This window comes from Mastigoproctus giganteus, chromosome 10 (genome assembly GCF_048544385.1).
Source record: "Mastigoproctus giganteus isolate SK-2022 chromosome 10, ASM4854438v1, whole genome shotgun sequence".
Classification (NCBI taxonomy): Eukaryota; Metazoa; Arthropoda; class Arachnida; order Uropygi; family Thelyphonidae; genus Mastigoproctus; species Mastigoproctus giganteus.
Window position 1 is genome coordinate 216,275,194 of NC_143584.1, and position 24,664 is coordinate 216,299,857.

General features: G+C 36.5%; 1 protein-coding gene across 2 annotated transcripts in view; it reads left to right on the plus strand.

Moving 5' to 3' along the window:
* The window catches only part of msk (importin-7 msk), a 205,955-nt gene that overhangs the window by 162,199 nt on the left and 19,092 nt on the right, over window positions 1–24,664 (plus strand). For both annotated transcript variants that reach the window (XM_090383499.1, XM_090383500.1), the window contains exons 18-20: window positions 5,801–5,937; window positions 7,752–7,897; window positions 21,436–21,495. In XM_090383499.1, the coding sequence (XP_090239625.1) occupies window positions 5,801–5,937; window positions 7,752–7,897; window positions 21,436–21,495 (343 nt within the window). The remainder of the gene's footprint in view (window positions 1–5,800; window positions 5,938–7,751; window positions 7,898–21,435; window positions 21,496–24,664) is intronic.

Here is a 24,664-nt window from a genome sequence, read left to right on the forward strand (position 1 = left end):
TATCACTCAGATTCACACTATAATATTATTGGAGAGTTTGTTAATAATTGAACTCTGTCATGTTTCTCAATGAAAATAATTAGTATTATTAGTTGAGACAAGTGATGCAAGAAAGCAAGCTTATACAAGGTGTGGCTATCAAGACTGTTGCAATAAAATAAATATAATGAAATATTTCATACCTTACAAGTTATCTCCTTCAAAAGTTGTCTTGGGCACATGCACTGTTTCATGTTTATTTCAAACATAGAAACATTTCTGGAAGTCATCTTCTGTAAGCCTTTTAACACTGGTCATTGTTTTCTGAATGTCTTCAATGAACTGAAAATTTGTTCCCTTAAGTGCACTTTTCACTTTAGGGAAGAGAAAAAAGTCACAAGGGGCTAGGTCTCTGAAGTAGAGTGTATTTTCACACACAGGGATTTGTTTTTTGGCCAGAAACTGATAAACAGAGAGCACATTGTGTGCTGGAGCATTGTCTTGATGTAGCATCCACCATCCTTCCAAAATTCAGATCTTTCTTCAAATTTTTTTGTAGTATGGTTGATTAACAGTCTGATTTGGTGGGGCATATTCAGCCATAATAATTCCTTAATATTAAAGAAAACAGGCATGGTTTTCAGTTTTGATTTTGACTTTATTTCTTTTTTGGTCTGAGGTATTGTTTTGTCTTCCATTTCAGTAACTCTCTTTTAGTTTCTGGTTCATACTGGAACAGACAACTGTCATCGCAATTAATTACAATACTCAAAGTCTGGATCTTCAAACTTGGAATCTTCTCATTCTTTGATCTTCATTCAAAGTTTTTGGCACACATCTTGGCCCAAACATTTCTCATTCCTAAATTATCAGTTAAAATTTGTCTGTTTCTTTGTCCATATTGAGTTTTGATGTAACCATTCTAATGCTTAAACAACAGGTGCTTCTAATCAGTGTCCTTACCCAGTCCACATTTTCATCAGTTTTCATGGATACTGTCTAACCTGGTCATTCATTGTCTTCTACATTCTCTTTTTCTTCTAGAAATTTTTTATGGCATTCAAGCACACAAGCTCTTGACATAGTATCTTCCCCATAAACTTGATGTAACAACTCATAACTTTCAGTTGTTTTTTATTTAATTTTGTTTAAAAATTTGAGGTTGATTCGTTGTTTAATTCTTTTGTGTGTCATTTTTCCAGCAAACTGCAAAATCATATGGTAATGAAACCTCCTTCACTACAAAGTGAACGAGCATGTTTGAACATGGCTTAGTGCAGACAACTAGGGAAAGGTTCAAGGTCAACCGCTGTGTGCATGCCCTTGTTTTGCAGGTGGTGCATGGTGTGTAGTGGCTGCATGTAAAGTTTCATTATTTGATAGCCACACCTTGCATAGCATCAACCAATTTAAAAAAAAGCAAACTTCTACACGTCCACTCCTCAATCTATTTGTCTCTTCACAATTGTTGTTTGGGAAAGAGTAAGGACATGTCAGCATCCAGCCCACTCAATCCATTCAAACCCCAAACATCTAAATCAGTTCTCCCACTCCCCCTCCAAGTGCTCAGCCTCCAACTTCTGCATCCTGTAGAATGAAATGCCCCAATCCTCCATCAATCTTGCCACTTCTTACACCTACCCCAACAAATCCACATCCTTCCCAAAATGAGGCCTCCAAACCTCACAGCACTCAAGATGCTGCCACCCCACCACTTCTTTATCCCTGCTGGCAAAATTTCTGCATATTACCAACAAAACCCTATGAGTTACCGCAGCATTCCACCTGCACCACTTAGAGAACCTCATATCCAACAGCACAACCATCCCTGCGTCCCTGCTGCTCCCCATCATGTCGGTCATGCCACTCTAGTACCACTGCTACCCACATGCAGCACCCTGCATGTGGGTAGCAGTGGCCAATCAATGCCATACCTCAATTGCCACTTCATAGCCCATCTGCCTGATATTTCTAGATCATGTTGTAGTAACATACCCTAATTACCCATTAACCATCCTGCCAACCTTTGGATCATCTGCAAACCTGAACATCAACCCTTGTATGTGCTCATCAAATATCATTAATGAGCATTGAAAGCAACAATATTCCTAGCACTGAACCCCGGGAGGACTTCACCAGTAATATGTCTAAGAAAAGCATTGTCCACTGATAACCACCCCTGCCTCCCTCACTCAATCATCCCCCATCTGAAGCTGCAACTTGCCCCCACTGCTACACTGCTCAACTTCTACAGCAGTCTTTTATGTGGAAGAGTATCAAAACTTCTCTGAAATCCAAGTACATGATGTTAAAATCATTCCTTGCATCCCTGTTATTGTATTACAGCATCTAATCAGACTGGCCAGATAAAATTGTCTTCTGTAATTCCATGCTGCAACTGCCGTACAATTACGCTCCTGTGCCGATGGTCCTGCATTACCTCCCCACCAGTGACACTACACCCTCCCCAGAACAGAAGCCAGTTCCACAGGCCTGCAATCATCCACCTCACCCCTTGCAAACTTGGGACACAATTTCACGCCCCTAACCCCCAGGACAATACTCCAAATTCATGAACACTTTCATAACTACAACCAAAGGTCTGTCACCCCAAACAGTTAGACAGATCTCAGGCATGCTATCCATGCCTAACCCTAGCAAGCTCTATTCAGTCTTCCTGGTAGTCATCACAAATTCCTCATGTGTAAACATGGATGCAAAATACGTACTCAGTCCATCAATAACTTGAGCAGGATCAAGAGCCACACCACTATCCAGCAGACCAATGTAATATATCTCCCCCTTCATCTAGCACCCACCTAAACAAAGAAGCCCCTGCTACCTCTCCCTTCACTCCCTGCCAGAGATTCTCATAAGTCCACTTCAGCCCACCTAATGTTCTGTTTATGTTGGAACATGCGGGCCAAAATGCCATCTGCTGGCATTTTGGCCGGTATGTTTTAATTCAACCTGTTGGGAAAAATTTTACAAACATTTATGATGGGACAAGTTGGCAGCTGGCTTGATTTAGTGTAAACTTCAGATCAGGACTCTCATCTCTGCCTCTCAGTCAGAGATGGAGGATGATGCATTGCTATGCATCTCTCTTTTTTTTTTTTTTTTCTTTTTTTTTGTGTGTGGTACTGGGAAGTGTTTTACTTCAACAAAATTTTTATATTTGGATTAACCCCTATCCTACAGAACTGAAAACTCACAGAGTTTAATAAAACAATGGTGTTTGCCTTGTTTCACTTGCTTGACTCCTTTGTACTGCTCTTTTTCTACAAAATGAAACATGACAACACAAATCTACTATAGTAAAGCTCACAGTTAATGAATAAGAAACTTATAAAACACATAGTGGATCCAAGGACAGTTAACAACCAAACTGGATGAGTAGTGCATGCACAGACCATCGCCAGCTAGCCTTTTACAAGCTAAAAATTTACACCCAACACAACAAGCCAGGTCTGTCTTGCCAACCCAGCTCCAACATGCCACCCAATATTGTTTTCATTTTTAGCGACTGTTTGCCTTGTGGCCTTTCTTCTTGCCAGCATGTTGGCTGGCATGTTGTACCTTACTGTAAATGTAGCTTAACTCTTTGTGACCCAGCAGCAGACTAGCCTACATCTACTGCAGGCCTCTGCATACCCCTGACAATCCACAATCATCCCATGCATTGCTCCCTCTACCACCTGCCCTAACAGGCCCAAACCCTAAACAGCACCTCTTGGTTGGTACAAAAAGCCCAGTAGCTTCTACAATCACCTCCTATTTAGAATTTGCTGTTGGTGACATCATCACAATGGAATGTAATGCCCTCCCTAGCCAAACACGTAATATAAATAGTTGACAAGAGTACTTTGTATAATAATCAGATATTACTTATGAATAAATTCTGAAAGTTTTGCATAAAAAATATACTAGTATCGCAATATATAATAAAATAAAATACTACAATATCGTTCTCTATTGCAGTTATTACTGATGATAAAACATTGTTTCTTGCAAGAAAATAAAACTGGCTTAAGTTTTTTCTTGAAACCTGTATAAAATATTTTGTCTTATTTGTATCCTTCACACTAAACTTTCCAGAGTTTCAGTGTTGGATGATTTGAGTGCTTGAAGAAATGGGTTGCTGCCTGTTAAGTTAAATCATGGGAATAGGAATTAAATCATGACTCATCCAACAATTAGATGCCCACCTTAATGTTGGAGTCTTTTCTTGTGCATCTGCTTGCATGGAGGGATCATGATGCATTGGTCCCACAGGAGGTAGCTTTTTTAGATGACTATTGTAAAGGAAGTGGGAATGGGAAACATTTTATGTAATAAGGATAGGTGATATAGGACCAAGGTAAGTCTGTCGGGAGCAAGAGTTGGTGATATTGTAGAGCAATTTTCATCTTTTAGGATCACAAAAGGTGATATCACTGTACTTGTTGGTACTAATGATATTAAGTATAGGCATTTTAACTTTATACTTAACAAGTATGAAGTGACATCGAGAAAAAAACCACGAGTTAGGACTGAATCTGAAAGTGACTGGAATTTTGCTAAGACACAATGAATGGGGGGGGGGTCTGTGATGAGAGCCTTGTCAACCATTTCGGTCCTTAGAGAGATTGTTCAAGTCTCAAGGGGTAGAATTTTTCTCAGTCAGCATGATCCATGCTTTTTAACAGTCATGGCTGTTTTTATAGAGATGGGATACACTGGAATGTATGAGCTTTAAGAATATTTGCCGATGCTGTCTGGACAATGTTAAGTGGGTCAGAAAATTGTTACTCGTAACAGTGCATAAACAAGTAAATATGCATCTTTGTGTTATTAGTAACTCTTACATAATCCATCTAATAGTTAGTCCTGTGTAGACCCTCAGAGCTATTCTTGCATTGCTTCTATTGTGACCTGCAGTAGAATTAATAGCTCTGAGGGTCTGCATGGGACTAACTATTAGTCAGGCTATGTAAGAGTTACTAAAACACAAAGATGCATATTTACTTGTTTATACACTAATGATATGAGTGTAGTAAATAAATTTGAGTTTGAAGTATTAGCTAAGGCATCAAATGCTAAAATTATATGGAAACATGGTATCACTCTTGATATTGGGGAAGCAGAATTTGAATATGATAATTGTAACGTGTACATAAAGCACAGACATGATGGGGGGGTAATGCTTTTAATTAAGAAGCACATAGACTCTAAAGCAGTATAACTATAGACAACTTTTCAGATACACTGTTAATGGTTACCTGTTGTGTATCTTTTTCTTAATAAAATAAAATAAAATAAAATAAAATAAAAAAAATATTGAGTGTGACATAAACACTGGAAAACAAATAATACCCATTTCTGTCAAATTTCAACACACTATGCCCAGCAGAGTGATGTCCTGTGGACACTAATTTTAAGTTAGTGGTAGAATCAGCAATATCCTAATCCCTTCCCCACACACAATGTTTCCATAGTCAGGGAAAATGATGACTCCACTCTTTCTGATTTATGACAGAAGCCTAGAGGATATGCATATCCTCTGGGCATAATATTTTAATTATGCTACTAGATATGGAATCACTCGTTACAAATCACTAACACAACTATAAATTACTAAAGTAAATTTTCTAAATTTTTACACCAAAGTGATTTTTAAAAAGTCCTGTGCTTTTATAACTTTTAAAAAAAGTTGCTTAAATTGTGATAACATCTTCACTGATAAATATTAATGAGAAATTTTCATAGACCTGTGTATTATGTTGGTTTTTTTTTTTGTTACACACAATTTTTCTGACATTTATAATTATGTATCATCTAGGTTGGAATAGCAGCTCTTTACTATAATCCAAATCTGCTGATGGAAACACTGGAAAAGATCCATGTACCAAATAGCACACAATCAATCACCTCCCACTTTATCCAGCAATGGATACATGATACAGATTGTTTTTTAGGGTATGTATTTTTCTACTGACTTTAATATAGAAATAGTTCTTCATAAATAAACTTTGTAGTTCAGTAATCATATTACTGTAGTATATACTTAACAGACTAATTTCATTTGTCAGATTATTGAAACTGTTTTCATGCATTTTCTTTATCCCAAGTTGAAAAATTGTAAAAATATAATTTTTACATGATCCTATAGTGTTATGCATTTGAATTTAGTGAAATGTACTAAGTAGCACTAGGTGAAAGCTGTGCCTTCAAAGTTTTTATTAATGATTATAACATCTTTTGGTATGTCACAGCAAGTCATGTCTACTTTAGTGTGTTGTTTAATGTAGATAGTATGAATCAGAGCTGTACTACTCAATATGTTCTACGTTGATAATAATATTAGTAAAATAATAAGAGGAGTTTACCTCAATATAGTGCGTAGAACACTTCCGTATGATACCCTCCAGAAATTAAAACGGAAAAAACGAAAAAATCGACAACTTACCGGTACATTAGAGTAAAATATTTTTGTTTTTTCCGTTTTAATTTCTGGAGGGTATCATACGGAAGTGTTCTACGCACTATATTGAGGTAAACTCCTCTTATTATTTTACTAATGTTGTTTAATGTAATAACATGTAAAATTCTGATTCTGTCTTCAGTTTGTATAAACTTGATAGTAATGATGGATGATAAACCTGATCCTTAGTGAACCCCAGAGGGAAAAATCCAGTTATGTTAGGTCCTCAGATCATGTTTGCCCTGGAATTCAACTGCTTGGCCCATTCACTGATTTGGGAAGTTTGTATCAAGAAATTCACAGGTATAAAAAGAGAAATTACAGGTTTTGCCATTTTGCTTGTATATCAACTAGTGATCTGGGTCATCTTTAATAATCTGTTAGAAGAAAGTCTTCTAGTTTTTAAGATACACAACCCTGCTGATTGCTTTTTCCACAAAGGAAAATGAATCATAGGCTTTAGTGAGATTGAGAACTCAAAACTTGTTCACTTTGGGGCCATCAGGAATAAATGCCATACTAGCATATAATCTCACTTTCTGAGCTTCTTGTTAGTCCATTCAGATTCAGACAAAAAATGTACGTATCCTTGAAGATGAAATGGCTGGCTAAACCTCCATTGTCCATCTGCTCAAAAATATCAATGGAGAATAACTCCCCCCCCTCCTCCTTGAGACTTTGTTGTTGGCAAGATATGCTCTGGTAAGTAGTGTTCTCTGGAAATTCCCCATACCAGTTCACAACCATTGGACATATATTGCTTTGTGAATTTCTTTCCACCCTCTTAGATTCCACGTCAATAAGCAACACAACTCCAAATATTTGCCATTCATTGGCACTGTTGAATTAGTGAGCTACAGCACTGTCACAGCCATATACAACTGGAATTGGATCACTATTGAAAAAGCGTAATGAATATATTTGAATCAAGAGAAATTATATTAAAATATAAATTAAACTTTTCAAGTAAAAATAATTGTCAGTGTACCGAATATACCGAAGGTTCTCTAAAACTCATATGAAGTAAAATGTGAAGAAACTTCAATTTCAGAACAAGGATATACCCAAAATGTTCTTAATTGGCATACAACTATAATTATCAGTGTCCCTTGTCTGTTTTTTTTTTTTTTTTTTTTTTTTTTCACTTCTTAATAACATATATGTCTTAATGATTATTATATGCTTTGAAGCATATAATAATTATTAAGAAGTTTGTAATAATTTTGTGTAAGTAGGATTATTCCTCGTGTCTTTATTTCCAGTTATGGTATTTAGTTGTAGTGCTGTGAGTTTTTCTGCTATATTTCAGGCTTCATGATCGAAAGATGTGTGTTGTTGGACTATGTACATTGGTTAGTGCACCAGTAACCAGGCCAAAAATTGCCAATGAGTGTGCTCAGCAGGTCGTTCCTTCTGTTCTTCTCCTTTTTGAAGGACTAAAACGAGCATATCAATGTAAGTTGTTAAACAACGTGATATAGTTGATTATTTTTAGTGATTATTAATGTTATTTATAAACAAAAAAGAATGATAATTTACTATTGTAAAATCAGTTTTGCTCTACTAAGTGTATTTGCATATCTGCAATTGTATTACAGTAAAACAGGGTTAATTTGAATATCGTGGGATCAAAATATGCCCCTTGAAGCATGTTTTGATATAAACATTTTCCAAGTATCTGAACAAAATAAGAACTCGTCTGTAATATTATTAATCAAGAGATAAAATTTTAAAATTCAGATACTGTATTAATGCTGTAGTGAATTTTCACAATTCCCTCACTTAAAATATTACGAATATTTTCATAAGAATAATTATGAATAGGTGATTAACATGTTAATTTAATTGAAATGAGAACAATAACAATTATACTTGTAATAATTGCAGAAATTTAATTTCTTGCATGTAATGTTTTTGCCATCATAACTAAAGTAATGGGGCTCGGTGTTTAAAAGATGATGGGCCATATGTTAAAATAAGTACTATATGCTGGTGGCTACTTTATTAGGTACACATACCTATCAGCAGGTAGACCACCCACCTTTTTGCCCTAGAACAGCCTGGATTCTTTGTAGCATGGACTCAACAAGGTGTTGAAAGCATGCCAAAGGGATGCTAGTGCATGTTGACTCAATTGCTTCTCAAAATTGTTGCAAATTGGATGACTGCAGACTTGTATTCTGAAGACCTCGTCCCAACCATCCCACATTTGCTTAATTGGATTGACATCCAGTGACTGGGAATGCCACTGCAATGTGCTGAATTCACTCTTACATTCTTGGAATTAGCTCTGTACATTTCTTATATATATGACATGGTGTGGTACATTATACTGTTAAAAGAAAGCTGCCAGTGCACTATTACAGTGGCACGCAAACTTATTTCGCTCGCAACCCCCTTTATTAAATATAAAATTGACGCGACCTCTCAATGTAGACCCCGAGGGAGAATGACAAGATTTTTAGAGAAGAAAAGTGGCATTTTATAAATTATGTAGTAGAAAATTTTATTTGAGTACTGGGAAAGGAATAAAAAAATCGTTTCCTTTTTAATTTAAAATAATTGTTTAATACAGGAACTCCCCGACTTACGTAATACTCGACTTACGGAATTTTGACTTTATATAAGTTTTTGCTGGCCGGTGCAAACTTAAAAAAATCGGGGAAACGTATTTTGCATCCCGTAGAAATAAATAGAGGTATCGTGAAAATATCGTAATGTGAACCCAATAACACATTCTTTTTTATTTATTTTATTTTTTTGTAATTTGTTCCAAGTCCTTGGAAGTTGAAAATTTTGCTATATTACTAAGCTATTTATCTCTCTAAAAGGTCATATTTATAATGGAAAATGCACTACCCTTTCATCATTATCATGTGTTCCTGTTAAAGAATCAATTTTGAACGCCTTGGTGATATTTTTCTAAGGCACATTTCTGGAGATCATGACCATAAAACAATAAAAACAATTTGCATTTTTTGGTTTATCGGACTTTTCTGTTAGTGCATCTAATTATAAACAGGTAGTAAACTCAATCTTATTGCATTTGCGATAATACTGATAACTGCAATTGTGTGGGGTTTTCCGCTACTATGGTGAAATGTGTTTCTCTTCGCTGAAATCTTCAATCATATAAAAAAACGTAAATAAATTTTCAAAATCTTCTCTTCATTCCTATTTACTTTTTACAATGGTGAAGAAAAAGGGACCAATGGAAAGTGCAAGTGCTGGGAAACCAAAGAAAATTGATTTAGAAATGAAGATGACAATGAAGTACGAAGCAGGACAAAGTTTGTCATCTATTGCAAAGGAATTAGGTCTCGCTGCTTCAACAGTGAATACTATTTTAACATGTCAAAGGATCAACCCACTTAAGATCAACAGTGATCACAAAACAGCGTTCAGGTGCTATATCGAAGATGGCTGTTAATAATATGGATCGAAAATCAGATTCAGAAGCGAGTGCCCCTGAGTCTAATGACCATTCAAGCAAAAGCAAGAAGTATTTATGAAGATATTAAGGAAAAGTACAGCAAACCCCAACCCAAGTTCATGGTAAGCAATGGGTGGTTTAACAGGTTCAAGCATCGCACTGGTTTACACAACGGTGAAGTCGCCAGTGCCTTTCAATTCGAATGTGAGAGTCATATTTCTACCGCCAAACACAGCTTCACTCATCCAACCTGTGGATCAGGGTGTTATTTCGAATTTAAAAGCATACTATTTACGCACAACATTTGCTCAGGCATTGTCTGTAGTAGGTGATGAGAAAATTTTTACGTTAAGAGACTTTTGGAAATCTTACGATATTTATCACGTCATCTTAAACATTAATAAAGCCTGGGGGGAAATTACTAAAAGTTGTTTAAATGGCGCATGGAAGAAAATATGCACACGGCATGTAAAAGGCTTCAAGGGATTTGAAAAAGATGAATCATATGAAGAGGTTACAGATAAGATTGTAAAGGTTGAAGAGCTACTTCAGTTGGAGGTTGATGCCTAAGATGTTGAGGAGTTAATAGAGGAAGAAGAGAAGGAATTATCTAACGAAGAACTTATTGACTTGCAGGCAGCGATAGTGAAAGAAGAAAATGCTGACGAAGCTCAAGATGAACCAAATGAGGAGCCGAGACATTTCATCACCAGAGAGATGGCAATGACATTTCATGAAATTACATCGGTCATGTTGAAGTTTGAGAAGATGGATCCTAACAACGAACGATTCTTAAAAGTTTAACAGAGGGGTGAATGATATGCTTGCTTGCTACAAAGAAATCTACGATGAAAAGAAAAAAAAGCTACTGTCCAGTCATCCATTAATATGTTCTTTCGTAAGGTTGAGCAGCCAACCCCTTCTAAATTTACACAGCCCCCATCCTCCACAGCAGCGTGCTTATCAGCTGAAGACGTCAATTTTGGCAATGATGCTCGAGAAGTGAAACTTACTGACGTTATGCCTGTCTCCCCTCTTTTTTTGTAATTTTATAATTTTGAAATTGTTTAAATTGCACACTTTTGTAATTTTTCCTGCACATACGATAAAAAAACTGAATAAATACAATAAATAATTCTATTTACATGTTTGTCGAACATTTATTTTTTGATTCAATCAATTCGGCGAGCACAGTTGCGAGTGCTGCACAACCATGGGAGAAATCCCAACTTATGTAGAGTTCTGCGGAATGCAATCCTTACATAAGTCGGGGAGTCCCTGTATTTTAATTGAACATGGCAAAAACAACAAATAAAATTCTTCAATTAAGATTATAAAACAATAAAAAATGAACAATTAAAAAAAATGAGCTTGGATAATCGATAATATTTGGATGCAATATTTGAAATTGCTAATCTCGTGTCATCATCTGGATCAAGTCTAGAACGCTGTTTTATTTTTATTGCTGTTAATTTTATGACATAAATATGTAGACCCGAAAGGCAGCTAGCTATCTTTGTATCACCATTTTCAATAATTCTGGATACTCATCTCGAAGAGAAAGCCAACATTTTGCACAAGTAGTCTTGAAACGAGCACATAATGCTCCATCAGTGAGACAACAGATCAATAAGATCCTTTTGCTCAATGGTAATATCAGGACATGAAGAAATTTCAAAAGCAAACGGATCGTGAATTGAATACAACTTTTTATCTGGAGATACATTAAATCATTTGGAAAAATTCTTAATTAACATTGTTAGGTGGGGGGGGGGGACAACGATATCTCTAAATTACAAAATGTCAATATTATTGCTATTAAAAAAAATCAGAAAAACATGGGAACATTTCAGTATTATTACGCTCAAATTCAGTTTTCCAAAGATTAAGTTTATTTTTGAATTTAAATCATAAAATTTTTCAAATATATCAACAAGGTAGCTAAGTTTTCCAAGCCATTTTTGATTTGCAAACAAGTGAACAAGGTTCTGATCTGTATCTGATAAAAACAATAAGAATTCTATGTTTGAGTTCAAAAAGACAGGCGCCTACGTAGCCAGGTGGGAAGGAGCAGCAGTGCGTAGCACACGCTTCTTGATTAGACCAGGCTTCGAGCCCGTCACCACCAAATACGGATGATGCGGAAAGGTTAAGGAATGACCACCGCATATCCCGGAGCAATATGGCCTTAGTTGCTAATGCTCCTAAAATCCAAATACTAAACCAAATCAAAAAGACATTGCAATGTTTTTCCACTGGACAACCACCTCACTTTCATAGATAAAAGAAGTGTTTCATAAGTGGATCCCATTTCATTAAATAGTGAAAAGTCTGTTATTTTAAGCTTCTACTTTCAATACAGTTAATCACATTTACTGCATCTTTCAAAACTTCTTGTTGATCAGTTTGCATTTCCTTTGCTACTAATGCTTCCCTATGTATAATGCAACGATTAAAAACTGTATCTGAAACAATTTCCTTTACTTTGCCTTTTAAACCTTTATTTAATTCAGTCATCAGTACAAATCGCAACACAGTTCTTCCACAATAGATTATTTGTTTGAAAGAAAATATTTATAACATCAATCTTCTGACCCATCGTTCTTCTTGCAAAATAGAAAATCCTTCAAAATATCCCCCTTATAGCAGTATGCGACATATACAATAAGTTGAGTAAGGTTTGAAATATCTGTGGATTCATCTAACTGTATTGCAAAAATTGGACGTTCTCTTAATTGATTTAATAAATTGAATTTTATGTTGTCTGCAATAACTGTAATATGCCATGAGACTGCGTCTCTGGACGAAGGAATGGTTTTTAAATTGTTTCTGTTCTTTTCTACTTTTCTCCATGAAATAATTTTTATTGCAGCAAGGAGAATGCACTGAATTACGAAGCAGAATAAAGCAATATACACACTTACTATGTATATTTACCTCTACTGCACATTCTCACCTCTGGCCTTTAGGCAATACAGTACAGGTAATTTGAGAATTTGTGCTGTAAGAAGCATGAATTAAGAGCTAAGGGGATTACCATAAGGGATTAATTGAGTAGTACTGCTCAGCACTTGAGCAGTACTGAGAAGTATTAATACATACTGAGAATTTGCACTAGTCAGCTGCTTTTTGTGTGTCCATAGCCAGTGACCAAATTAAAGCGTATTTCCAACGCAGTAGGGTTTGTTCGTATCTCAGACTTAGTTTGAGTAGCAAGGTCTCTACACCTACAGTAGAGAAAAGTAATTTTAACAACAGGTTTTTAGATTTTATGTACAAAAAAAAAAGAATTTATTTTTAAAATTTCCACGACCCCTTTAATTTATCCCGTGATCCCTCTGGGGTTGTGCCCCACAGTTTGCGCACCACTGCATTATTAAACCAAATAATCAACCAGCCTGTTAAAATAACTCATTCCAGATCGATATGCTCCACCCATGGAGGGATGCACCTGCTCAGAAACAATTTCAAGATAACCTCTTACACCCAAATTTTTCTCTGCTGGTATAAAGGGACCCGGTTTGCACCACAAAAACTCCCCATGTCCTTACACCTGTAACAGTCTGCATCGTTGATATATAGCAGGATAGGTTCATGGACTTATGCTGTTTTTACCGTATTTTGGTCCTTTCATCAGTATGAACAGTGGAACTGAGTTTTACCAGACCAAACAATGTTTTTCTAATCCTCCACTGTCCAATGTTCGTATTCCTGAGCCGACTCTAATTAATTTTACCCTCCTTGTTTTATACTGACAGGAATGGAACCTGTTTCAGTTGTCAGCTGCAATGTCCCATCTGTGATAAGGTATGATGATTTGTATATTCTGAAATGTCTCAGGATTGCCGTTAGCTTAATATTGCTTGGTTATTGGATCTGTCTTGATACATGCAACACAATCATATATGAAAACCCCAGCAGGGCTGCAGTTTCTGAGATATTCATACTGGTGAGTCTGGCAACAACTAGCTCACCTACTTTTTATCACATGGTATGAACAAATGATGCTGTTATTGAAGGAGTGATCCATTTTGTGAAAAGGGTAGGTGTAGCTAATAAAATGGCCACTCTACAATGCACATTCCTCCTAGGCGCCTCTGTAGCCAGGTGGGAAGGTGCAGCGGTGCGTTGGCATACGCTTCTTGATTAGACCGGGGTTCGAGCCCGTCACCACCAAATATGGAGAATGCGGAAAGGTCAGAGAATGACCACCGCATATCCCGGAGCAATATGGCCTTAGTTGCTAATGCTCCTAAAAACCAAATAACAATAACAATAACATTCCTCCTAACAAGCAAGTACCCATATCCTGAGACATTATTTGCTGTTAATATTTATAATATATACAAATTAAGGCAACATTTCTCTCTTTTAGCACTTTAGCACTTATTTATTTTAGCACTATCACTTATTTGCTGAGTTTTGCAACTTGGGCAGATTTCTTTCTGATTACAGCTAAATAACTGGTCTATAGCACTTATACAAATCAGTGATCAATTTGATGTCACTTTGGAACAGTTGAGAGTGAAGACGAAATAGAAAGTGTCCGGTGTAGGTGCAGCCAGAAAAGTATATGTCTGATTAAATCTAAGTAAATAACTTATGTTTCAAGAAAATAGATTTAATTGTACAGAACCAAGGTAAAATTTGACAACTGTGATTAAACATATATTTTTCTTTGTAGCTACACTAGGCATTCTCCCCTACCAGTCTTGTTCTCAATGTTGTTAAACTGACTTACATGAGCACTCTATGACCACCTCCATAGCTGAATTGGAAAGAGACATTTGCCCTGGATTATGAAGAGTTTACTGAATAAGCAATAGTTCTAAAAGAGAAGAACGTTATTTTTGTGTTAAAAGTGTTAAAATAATATTGCAAGATTCGGATTCTCTCTCTCTAGCAGTTATGTGCAATTAAACATAATACAGCATGTCCTAGTTAATTTGATATCAGATTATTCAAAATGCAATTCTAAATACATTCCAAAGTCACTGCCAATCCCCAACCAGTGGTATAGGATTTTATATGCATTCAGTATGGATTACTAGAAATACAGCTACAATGAAATTTAAAGTCTGAATTGGATGTTATGAATTGTGAATAGCTTGTCTGATTTGAAAAGATTGCCAAAACTTTACAGGTAAATGTTGTTATGATGAAAATTTGCTATAGTATATAACAAATGCATATAGTATCATCATACAGTAAATTTCACTTTAAGTTTTGCAGTTCACTTCACCAAGAACTATGTGTGTGTTGAATCATGTAGAATTCGCACAACTACACTGGTATGTACAATTTTTAGGAAAGATAGAAGGGATGGCGGGGGTCATGCTTCTTATCAAAAGCAGCCTTAGTCCAACAAAAAAAAAAAAGCTTACCAAAATTCTCAAGTTCTACATGCTAGTGTAGAATCTGAGTGGTGTGAGGTAGTTGGAAGGAAGGGTATTATATAATTAGAGTTGGAATAATCTACAGACCAGAAGATTATGATGAACCTCTACATAAGCGGAATGGAATTCAATGTGGGGAACAGAATTTTTAAATTGGCTAGATTATTATTTGTATTAGCATGTTATGGAAAGTACTAGGGGAAAGAATATTATAGACCTTATCCTCATCACCCACAAACCAGATTATATCATAGGGCTGACAGCACAGGAACCATTAGCAATTCGTAATCATGAGGTATGCATCCTTTTTTCCTTTATCAATTCTTTTAACTCTGAATTCATCCAGGTACTTGGTGTCTTTTTATCCGTTCTGCCCAATACTTCTGCAATCTTCATTACTTTTGTTTTTAAGTGCTCATAAATGTCATTTGTATTCATTTTCAGGTGGTAGATGACTTTCATCAACCGGTGAAATACCACCACTTTGCTTATTGGAGGCTTGAAGTAGTGAAACCCATGTTTAGTCTCTAGAGCAAAGTTTCCGGCACCCCCCTCCCCCCATACTTCTTCAACCCATGCACGGTACTAAGTACTATAGGTTTTGATACCTTTTGTGTGTGGGGTTTTCATAAAAAAAAAAAAAAAATCCGTAGCTGTCATCTAATTCGTGGTTTAGTTTTCTTCTGTAGAGATCCGTAATACTCTCCTCCTTTAAGGATTCAACATTAAACCTAATATCATCATTTTGTTCATTTTTGGATTCGTAATTATCTCTTTCCTTTCCTTTCCTTTTTGGTAGATCCACGGAAACGCCAATGTGGCCTTCACCAGAAAGTGATCAGACCCGCAGTTTGCTCTTCTTTGGACGCTAGCATCTTTAACCTGGATTGTACTTCGCTGCTTAAAAATTATGAAGTCTATTATTGATTTCAGTTTCCTTGTTTCTTGTATCCATGTATACTTATGTATCTCTTTGTGTTGGAAAAAGTATTACCAATCTGCGGTTTGAGCTGTTCACATAATTCAATTAACCACTCTCCATTGTTGTTCTTTACATTTTCTCCAGATCTTCCTACGACTTTACTATCTTCGACCTGTCCAACTCTTGAGTTCAGGTGTCCCATCAAAAAGATTTCTTTAGTGCTTGGTATGTCTTCTCTCAGTTTGTTCCAAAACCCTTCTTTACACTCTGTAGGGATGTTATTGGTAGATGCATAAACTCCAACAATCGTGATTCTTCTTCCAAATACCTTGAATTCCATAGTTAAAAATTTATTCATTAAAAAGATCCCACTTTGTTATAAATCTTCTGATTCTTTTGTGTATGAGTATGGAATCTCCTGCCTTGGCTCTCCTATGTCTATCAACACCACTTCACAGATGAAGGTACTCTTCGATTGTTTCCTCACCCTTTCCTTTCTTCTTTGTTTCTGATAAAACTTGATATTGGCTTGTATTTAAACCCTGTGTATTCCAGCATCCAATATTCAAAATCCGTTTTCCTTTTCTTTGTTAGGTCTTTTAGCATTGCTGAGTTTTTAAAATGAATGGGGAGCTAGCCCATTGCATCAACCTCGACCTGGAGGGCCAGGGTATCTCTCTTAGTCTGGCTCCTTGCTATAGATCTGTCCGGCTTGAGTGGCCCTACTAGTAGCACACAAGCCCCCCACCAACAACAAGGTGGAGATACCTGCAAGGGGGATCTTATCACATGCAAGAAATTTGCTGAAATTTCTCCACAGTGCAATTGTTCTCTTGTATTAATTAAATCAAATCGTTAACCATCTACTCACGAATATCTACCACAATTAAACTAAAAGATTATTAATGTTTTTTAAATGGGAATTACAAAAATTCTGCAGTGCTAATAAGGATACCTGATTAAAAATTTATCTTGATTAATTAATAATTACATGTACTGAACTTGCTATAGTACTTGATATAGTATATGAACTTGCTTGTACTTTGAATCTGTTTAAATCAAAATGGACGTATTTTTGTCCCTTGAATTACAAATTAGCCAGGCTTTGCCGTAAACAATGTAGCAGGTATAGCTCATCAGCAGCATGACTAGTTATAATGGTAGCAAAAACAAATTGTAATGTTAATTGATAAAGATTATACAATTAAATTTTTTTTTTATCCTTCAATGCAATATAGTTTGGTTTCAATAATGCAATGTTTTTAAATGTGGCTGATACTGAAAGTTATTGGTATGTGAATTCCCCATGATTCTGTCTGTACGGCATGAAGTTGATAAAAGTGTACAATTATGAGGCTATCCCAGTTTAAATACCACTTTTAGTGCCAGAACTTATGACCTTTCAACATGGCAGAGTGTATGTTTCATATTTACTATATTTTAATACTAATTTAGTGCAAGTAATCAGGGGTGTTATTGAGCTCTTTATGACATCAATTCTCTAAGGACAGACATTTATTCTTTAACCTGTGTTAAATTTATTTTATTTTATTTTTTATTATTATTGTATGTTATAAAAGCATATGATAACATATGGTAATGTCACAGTGAAATAAATTTTTCCGCTACCATTTTATAACATGGTGCCTGAATATGCCCTGCCTAAACCTGGAGAGGTGACTACTCTAATTGTTATACATTAGTTTTTCCTAGTTTGATAGGATGCTCAGATAACTTTGGTAAAATTTAGGTAATCATCCATGCATGCTTGATGACAAAGCTCTTAATATATAGATTGAAGGTAGTTACATGGCCTCAAAAAGTTTGTCTGCTATGGTTGTTTTTGCCTGTACAGTGGGTTTATCACCACTTGTTTACAGAAGTTTGGACTCAAGAATTTCTATAAGAGACAGAAGGAATGCTTAAAAGCTTGGAATAACACGTGGAGAAAATCCTACTTTAAAAGTAGGTGTCCCCCCACCCATTATTCCATACTTTTTAGCTTAAACAACATGCAAATCAGCCTTTGAACATGTACAGATTGACAGTAGCCACTGGCAGAGGTGAAAGAGATTCTTGCACTGCTTCTATTAGAATGAGCAGAAGCTGAAAAACAAGATGCATGATATTTCAGAGACTGCTGGGAGCCATTGCGGTACAAGTAAACACATGGGTTGTGTTAGGGTAGCTAAGAATAGAAACAGGTGCAGGTATACCTGCGTGTACACCAATGCTAGGAGTTTAGTAAATAAATTTGATGAATTTGAGGTATTGCTCAAAACATCAAAGGCAGATATTGTTGGGATATCAGAGACGTGGTGTCACACAGATATAAGGGATGCAGAACTGGAATTTGGGGAGTACAACATCTACAGAAAGGATAGACAGGATAGGAAGGGGGGAGGGGTTATGCTATTAGTTAAGAAACACATAAAAACCAAGGAAGTGAAGCCAGTCGACATCACTGGACAGTGCAGTGTTGAGTCAGTTTGGTGTGACATAAGCATTGGGAGATCAAAATTGAGAGTAGGAGTGTGCTATAGGCCTAATGACTCTGATGAGTATAATAAGAAACTGTACAGAGAAATAGAGTGGGCCAGTAAATCAGAGAGTCTTATAATGGGAGATTTTAATTTCCCAGATATTGACTGGAATTCGGGGGCTGGTCACTCACACACTAGCAAGGCTTTTGTGGATTTATTGGATGATTGTTTTCTACATCAGCATGTTCGGGAGGCAACTAGAGGGAGTAATACTCTTGATTTGATTATCAGCAGCGATTCTTCATGCATTAAGAATCTGCAGATAAATGAACCACTAGGTGGCAGTGATCACAGTGTGTTGAAGTGGGATTTACTCAAAGAGGTAACTACCATTAGGGGTAAAGGGAAGGGTTATTGCTTCCGTAAAGGCGACTACGATGGACTGAGACAGTATTTAAATTCTATACAGTGGGACCAACTGATGATGTTACCAACAGCAAATTCAAAATGGGACGCATTCAAAGAACTTATCTTGGAAGCTACTAGGCTTTACATACCAACTAAGAAATATTGTTCAAGGTTTAGGCCAAAATGGATGTCAGATGAACTAATGAGGCATATGGCAGAGAAGAAAAATGCATGGGATACTTACAAATTAACACATGACACAGAAGCCTATGATAGATACAAGTTGATATGCAACCAAGTTACAAAGGAGGTTAGGCAGGTGAAGGCAGATTACGAGAAATCCTTGGCAAGGAATGCAAAGAAAAACAGCAAAGAGTTCTTTACTTATGTAAACTCTAGAAGGAAGGGGATGAATCAGATTGGTCCACTTGATATTGATGGGTCAACTGTTGATGATTCTGCTCTGGTAGCTAACAAACTAAATGAATATTTTGCATCGACATTCACACATGAGGAGTTATTCAGCGAGGGGAATGCCAGAGGTGTATTCAACTCTAGCAGTAAGCTACAGAATCTTGAAATAACTGGGAGTAAAGTGGAGGAGAAACTGTTGAAGATAAACACAAGAAAGGCACCCGGGGTGGATGGGATCTATCCAGTTATATTAAAGGAGGCAGCAAAGGAAGTAAGCAAACCCTTAGCCATAATTATGAGAGCTTCCTTGGACTCAGGGGAGGTACCCATAGACTGGAAATGTGCAAATGTGACCCCAATTCACAAAGGAGGATCAAAGGCTGACACAAGTAATTATAGACCTGTGAGCTTAACTTCTGTTCCAGGAAAATTAATGGAGGCACTAGTTAAAGAAGCACTGCAGGATCATTTAGACAAGACTTCAGTTATAGCTCGGACACAGCATGGTTTTGTTAAGGGGAAGTCTTGCCTGACCAATTTGATTGGATACTATGATGCAGTCACAAAAGAACTGGATGCAGGGAATAGCTTTGATATTATATACTTGGATCTTAGAAAGGCTTTTGATACTGTTGCACATGGAAGACTGCTACACAAATTGGAGCAGTGTGACATTGGAGGCAAATTGCTGCTATGGATAAAGGGGTGGTTGAGGGGGAGAAAACAGAGAGTAGTAATCAATGGACACTGCTCATCGTGGACTAATGTTATTAGTGGAGTCCCTCAGGGCTCAATGTTGGGTCCATTATTGTTTTCTGTATTTATAAATGATATTGATGATGGTATATCAAGCTTAATGTCCAAGTTTGCAGACGATACAAAGGTTGGCAGGGTTGTCAAGGACACTACTGACACTATGCTGCAACAGGATCTGGAAAGGTTGAGCAGATGGGCTGAGAGGTGGCAAATGAGGGTTAACATTGACAAATGTAAAGTACTACACATGGGAAACAGCAACCCCAGAGCAATGTATCAACTCTGTGGTACTACACTGACAGTGGTAGAGAATGAAAGGGACCTGGGGGTGGTTGTGCAGGAAGATATGAAGTTCTCTGAGCAGTGCAGACGGGCTGCAAGAGTAGCTCATGGAGTATTGTCAATGATATACAGGAATTTTTCCAGCACGGATAAGGAGGTGATTATTCCCTTGTATAAGGCAATGGTCAGGCCACACCTAGAGTACTGTATACAGGTCTGGAGGCCTCATTTCAAGAAGGATGTAGAGCTGCTGGAACGAGTACAGAGAAGGGCAACAAGATTAGTGAATAGAACAAAGGGGTGCTCTTACGAAGAAAGGCTTAAGTTTTGCAAATTACAGTGTCTGGAGACTAGGCACCAGCGAGGTGATCTGATAGAGGTGTATAAAGCCTTGAATGGTTTGAGCATGCTCAATGCTGATGGGATTCTTCCTCTAGCTCAGAAAAATCACCTGAGAGGGCATAAATTCAAATTGAGGAAAGACAGATGTAGGATAGATGTGCGGAAATTTGCCTTTAGCCAGCGGGTGGTTGGTTGGTGGAACAGACTTCCATCCCTTGTAGTGGAAGTTGATAGCCTTAATAAGTTTAAGGCTCAGCTGGACAGGTATTTTGAACGAACAGAGGGGTGAAGTGGAAGTGGGTTTTTTTTTTTTTTTTTTGGCTGATGCTGCATAAGCTTGCTTTCTTGCATCAAATGCTTCTACTAATGCTAATGCTACAGACAGATGTAATATACAAACTGTGTATTACATCTGTGCTGGTTTACCATGTGAACTGAGATACTGTGACTAGAATAAACAGTGCACCGAAGAAACCTGAAAAACAACAGCAGCAATAGCAAATCACAACAGTAAACATGTATTCAGGTCTTTTTTCTTTTTTCTCCTTTCCCCTTAGATCGGGCACAAGAAGAAGATGATGATGATTCTGAAGATGAAGAAGAAGAATATGAACAAGGTATAAAGTCTGAAATACATAAATGTAAATTTGCATTCAGTTCTTTCCTTTTCTTTCAGTGTTCACAATTTGGTGGAAAGAAAAATGTGAATTACTCTGTCTGCTTTTAAATTGATTATTATTACCTATTTTCTTTGTTAGCTATCAGTCAGCAGCAAGAACGTGGTTGTCGCATAGCAATGAACAAATGAGCAGTTAAAGTACAGATAACCCAGAATATCTTTAATTTGACAGAAGGTAGTTTACTGCTCTAGAAATTAATATTTAAAAAAGAAAAAATATTCGTATCATACTCTTCCCACCACCAGAAAATACCATTTTGTTCCCCCTTAAACCTCACCCAACCCAGGAATATTTCAAGTATGCAACAACATGCTAATCATACTTTTGACATCCTAAGATCCAGTTTGTTAGTTTTCTCCAATGCACCTAATGCTTGGTTAACATATGAGGTGTGGCAGTAAAGTTTCTGCACTGGTGCTGTTGTGGTCGTGTTATGTTGTAGTTCAAACTTCATCCAACAGATGGTGGTATAGAAATTGCCCAGTAGGCCGACAGGTTGCAAGTAACAGCTAGTTTCATTAGTGGCGTTAACATACCATGTCGCAATTTTGCAATGGAGCACTGAACAAATATCAAATTTTGCTTTAAACTGGAAAAATCTGCAATAGAAACATGTGAAATGTTAAAAACTGTTTATGGTAATGAAATGTTAAGTCATACCAGTGTGTACAAATGGTATAAGCAATTCAAAGATGAACATGACAATGGCTCAAGAAGTGGCCATCTGTCAGCCTGTCGAAAGGAGGACAGAGTTGCAAAAGTTCAGAATCTTGCAAGAGATCTTCATTTGACCCTCGGGTTGATGGGTTGAATATGAATAAGGAGAAGATGCATCAAATTCTGCACAAATATTTAGGGAAAATGAAGTAAACTCTAGGAGTACGAGATTACAACAGATTAATTCCGACTCATAACCTTTCGCGTATACGTTCACATTGCACAACCCAATCCTTTCATTTACACTGGAAGATTTTGAATGTCTTTTGCGAATACCTTTAGTCAGTTTCCAATATCCTTCAGGTTTTATATACATCATTCTGATTAGCCAATGCCATATGCACATTCTTTATGATTTTTGTCTCAATCATTTTATGTTTTAGAATGTGTTGACACTTTAGGTATTGTTTGGGAAGACTTGTGAGCATTCTCAATTTTCATAATTTTGATATAACAGTAACTTGGAGAAGTTATTGTTAGATACTGTTAGAAGTTGCTGTTACTGTTAGAAGAGACTGTGAGCATTCTCAATTTTCATAATTTTGATCTAACAGTAACTTGGAGAAGTTTTTTTTACCACGTGGTTGAGATGGGTTAACAGAGAACAAAGTGAGGGTGCTCTTACAACTGGTAGGGTGAAAAGAAAAGACGTTCAATTACTTTTGAAGAGAAAGTGAAAATAATGAGAAGAGCTGAAAGTGGTGAAAGCACAGCATCTGTTGGCCATTATGTTAGGGTTAGCATGCTCAACACTAAATATGAAAGTGAAGGATAAAGAGCAAATTATGAAACATGAAAATGGGTTTGAGCAGTCAGTGAATTACTTCCACTCATGTGCACAGTAGCATAATGCCGACCAGGCTAGCCGGGTGGGTAAAGTACCTGCCTAGCAACCCAAAGGTCGCGGGTTCGAATCCCGCCTCGGGCTTGGATCAAAGTACTGCAAAAACCTTGGGAGGTGCATTATGGCCACAGAAGCCGATGCACCAACAACTACAAACAAAAAAAAAAAAAAAAAACAGTAGCATAATGGAATAATTTAATTTTTTATGCATACATTTTTCGTCAACCTGTATTTTTAAATCTTTCCATTTCTTCCAAAGTTATCTTGGCAAGTTACATGAGTTAATATAGGATATAATATAATGTTTGGTTAGCATACAGTTTACCATGAAAATGCATTGTGTATTAATCAAGAATCAGAAGTAAGTTTATATTTGTGTGCCTGGTTTCTATTCCTACTTTCGTGTAAATATTCCACCATCACTATATACGGGCAACCCCCGTATAACATGATACTTCTACAATACGGTTTCGCCTAACACAATTGGTAAATTGTGGCAATCCTCACACAACATGGTACTGTTATAATATGGTTAGAGAATTGCAGCAAACCTCACATAACACAGTATTTTTGAGGTGTTGCGTGGGGGGAACCCTGCTATTATGTTGGATGTAATTTTTAAACATTTCGATTCTTTTTTGTGAATCCCCACTGTTGATTCGCTAGTTATGCAAAAAAAAATTATTGGGAAATTCACATTTTATTTTGTTGGGAAATCCCCTTGTTAGGTTCTGTGCTATTGAACTTGTGCTTGTTTGAGACCATAAAAAATTGTGACTTCAAAGCATGCAGTTCGTGACTTTTAAGGTTCTGTAAGGTTTGTTTGGTTTTTATTTGATCATTTATAAATTTTTCCGGGTATGTATTACTGGACTTTGTTCTTAAGAACCGTATTGGAATAATTTCTTTGTGAATTAAATTCCAGCCCTAAATTATTCCTAAGGAAAGTAAAAAAACATTGCTCAAAAGAAACTATTTCTCTAGAATCAAGGTACAAATTTTGGATCATCTTTAAAAAATTGGAAATGCAATTTTTTAAATACGTTGCAAAGAGTTTGATTTTAAATGAAGCAACAATCCAGACCATAAAGAAAAATGAACAGAAAATTAGAACTGCTGTTGCTGCAGAATCTTTCATTTCTGCAAATATGACAGCTCATCCCCAAGTGCCAATAATTGAGAAAATGGAAAAAAACGCTCAGTATTTGGATTGAATGGATCCAATTAGATGGCAGTGTAATTAAACAAAAGGTACTAAAAATTTATAACCATTTAAAAGAAAATGGAGAATTTTCTTTTAACCCGGAATTTGTTGCCAGTAAAGGTTGATTTGAGTGATTTAAAACCCGCTTCTCATTACATAACATAAGAATTCAAGGGGAAAGTGCATCAGCTAATATCGAAGCTGCCAAGAAGTATGCATAGGAATTTCAAAAAATTATTGAAGAGCACAGATACATGCCATATCAAGTTTCCAGTGCCGATGAGACAGGTCTTTGATGGGAAAAAATGTCCAACAGAACATTTATTTCAAAAAAAAAAAAA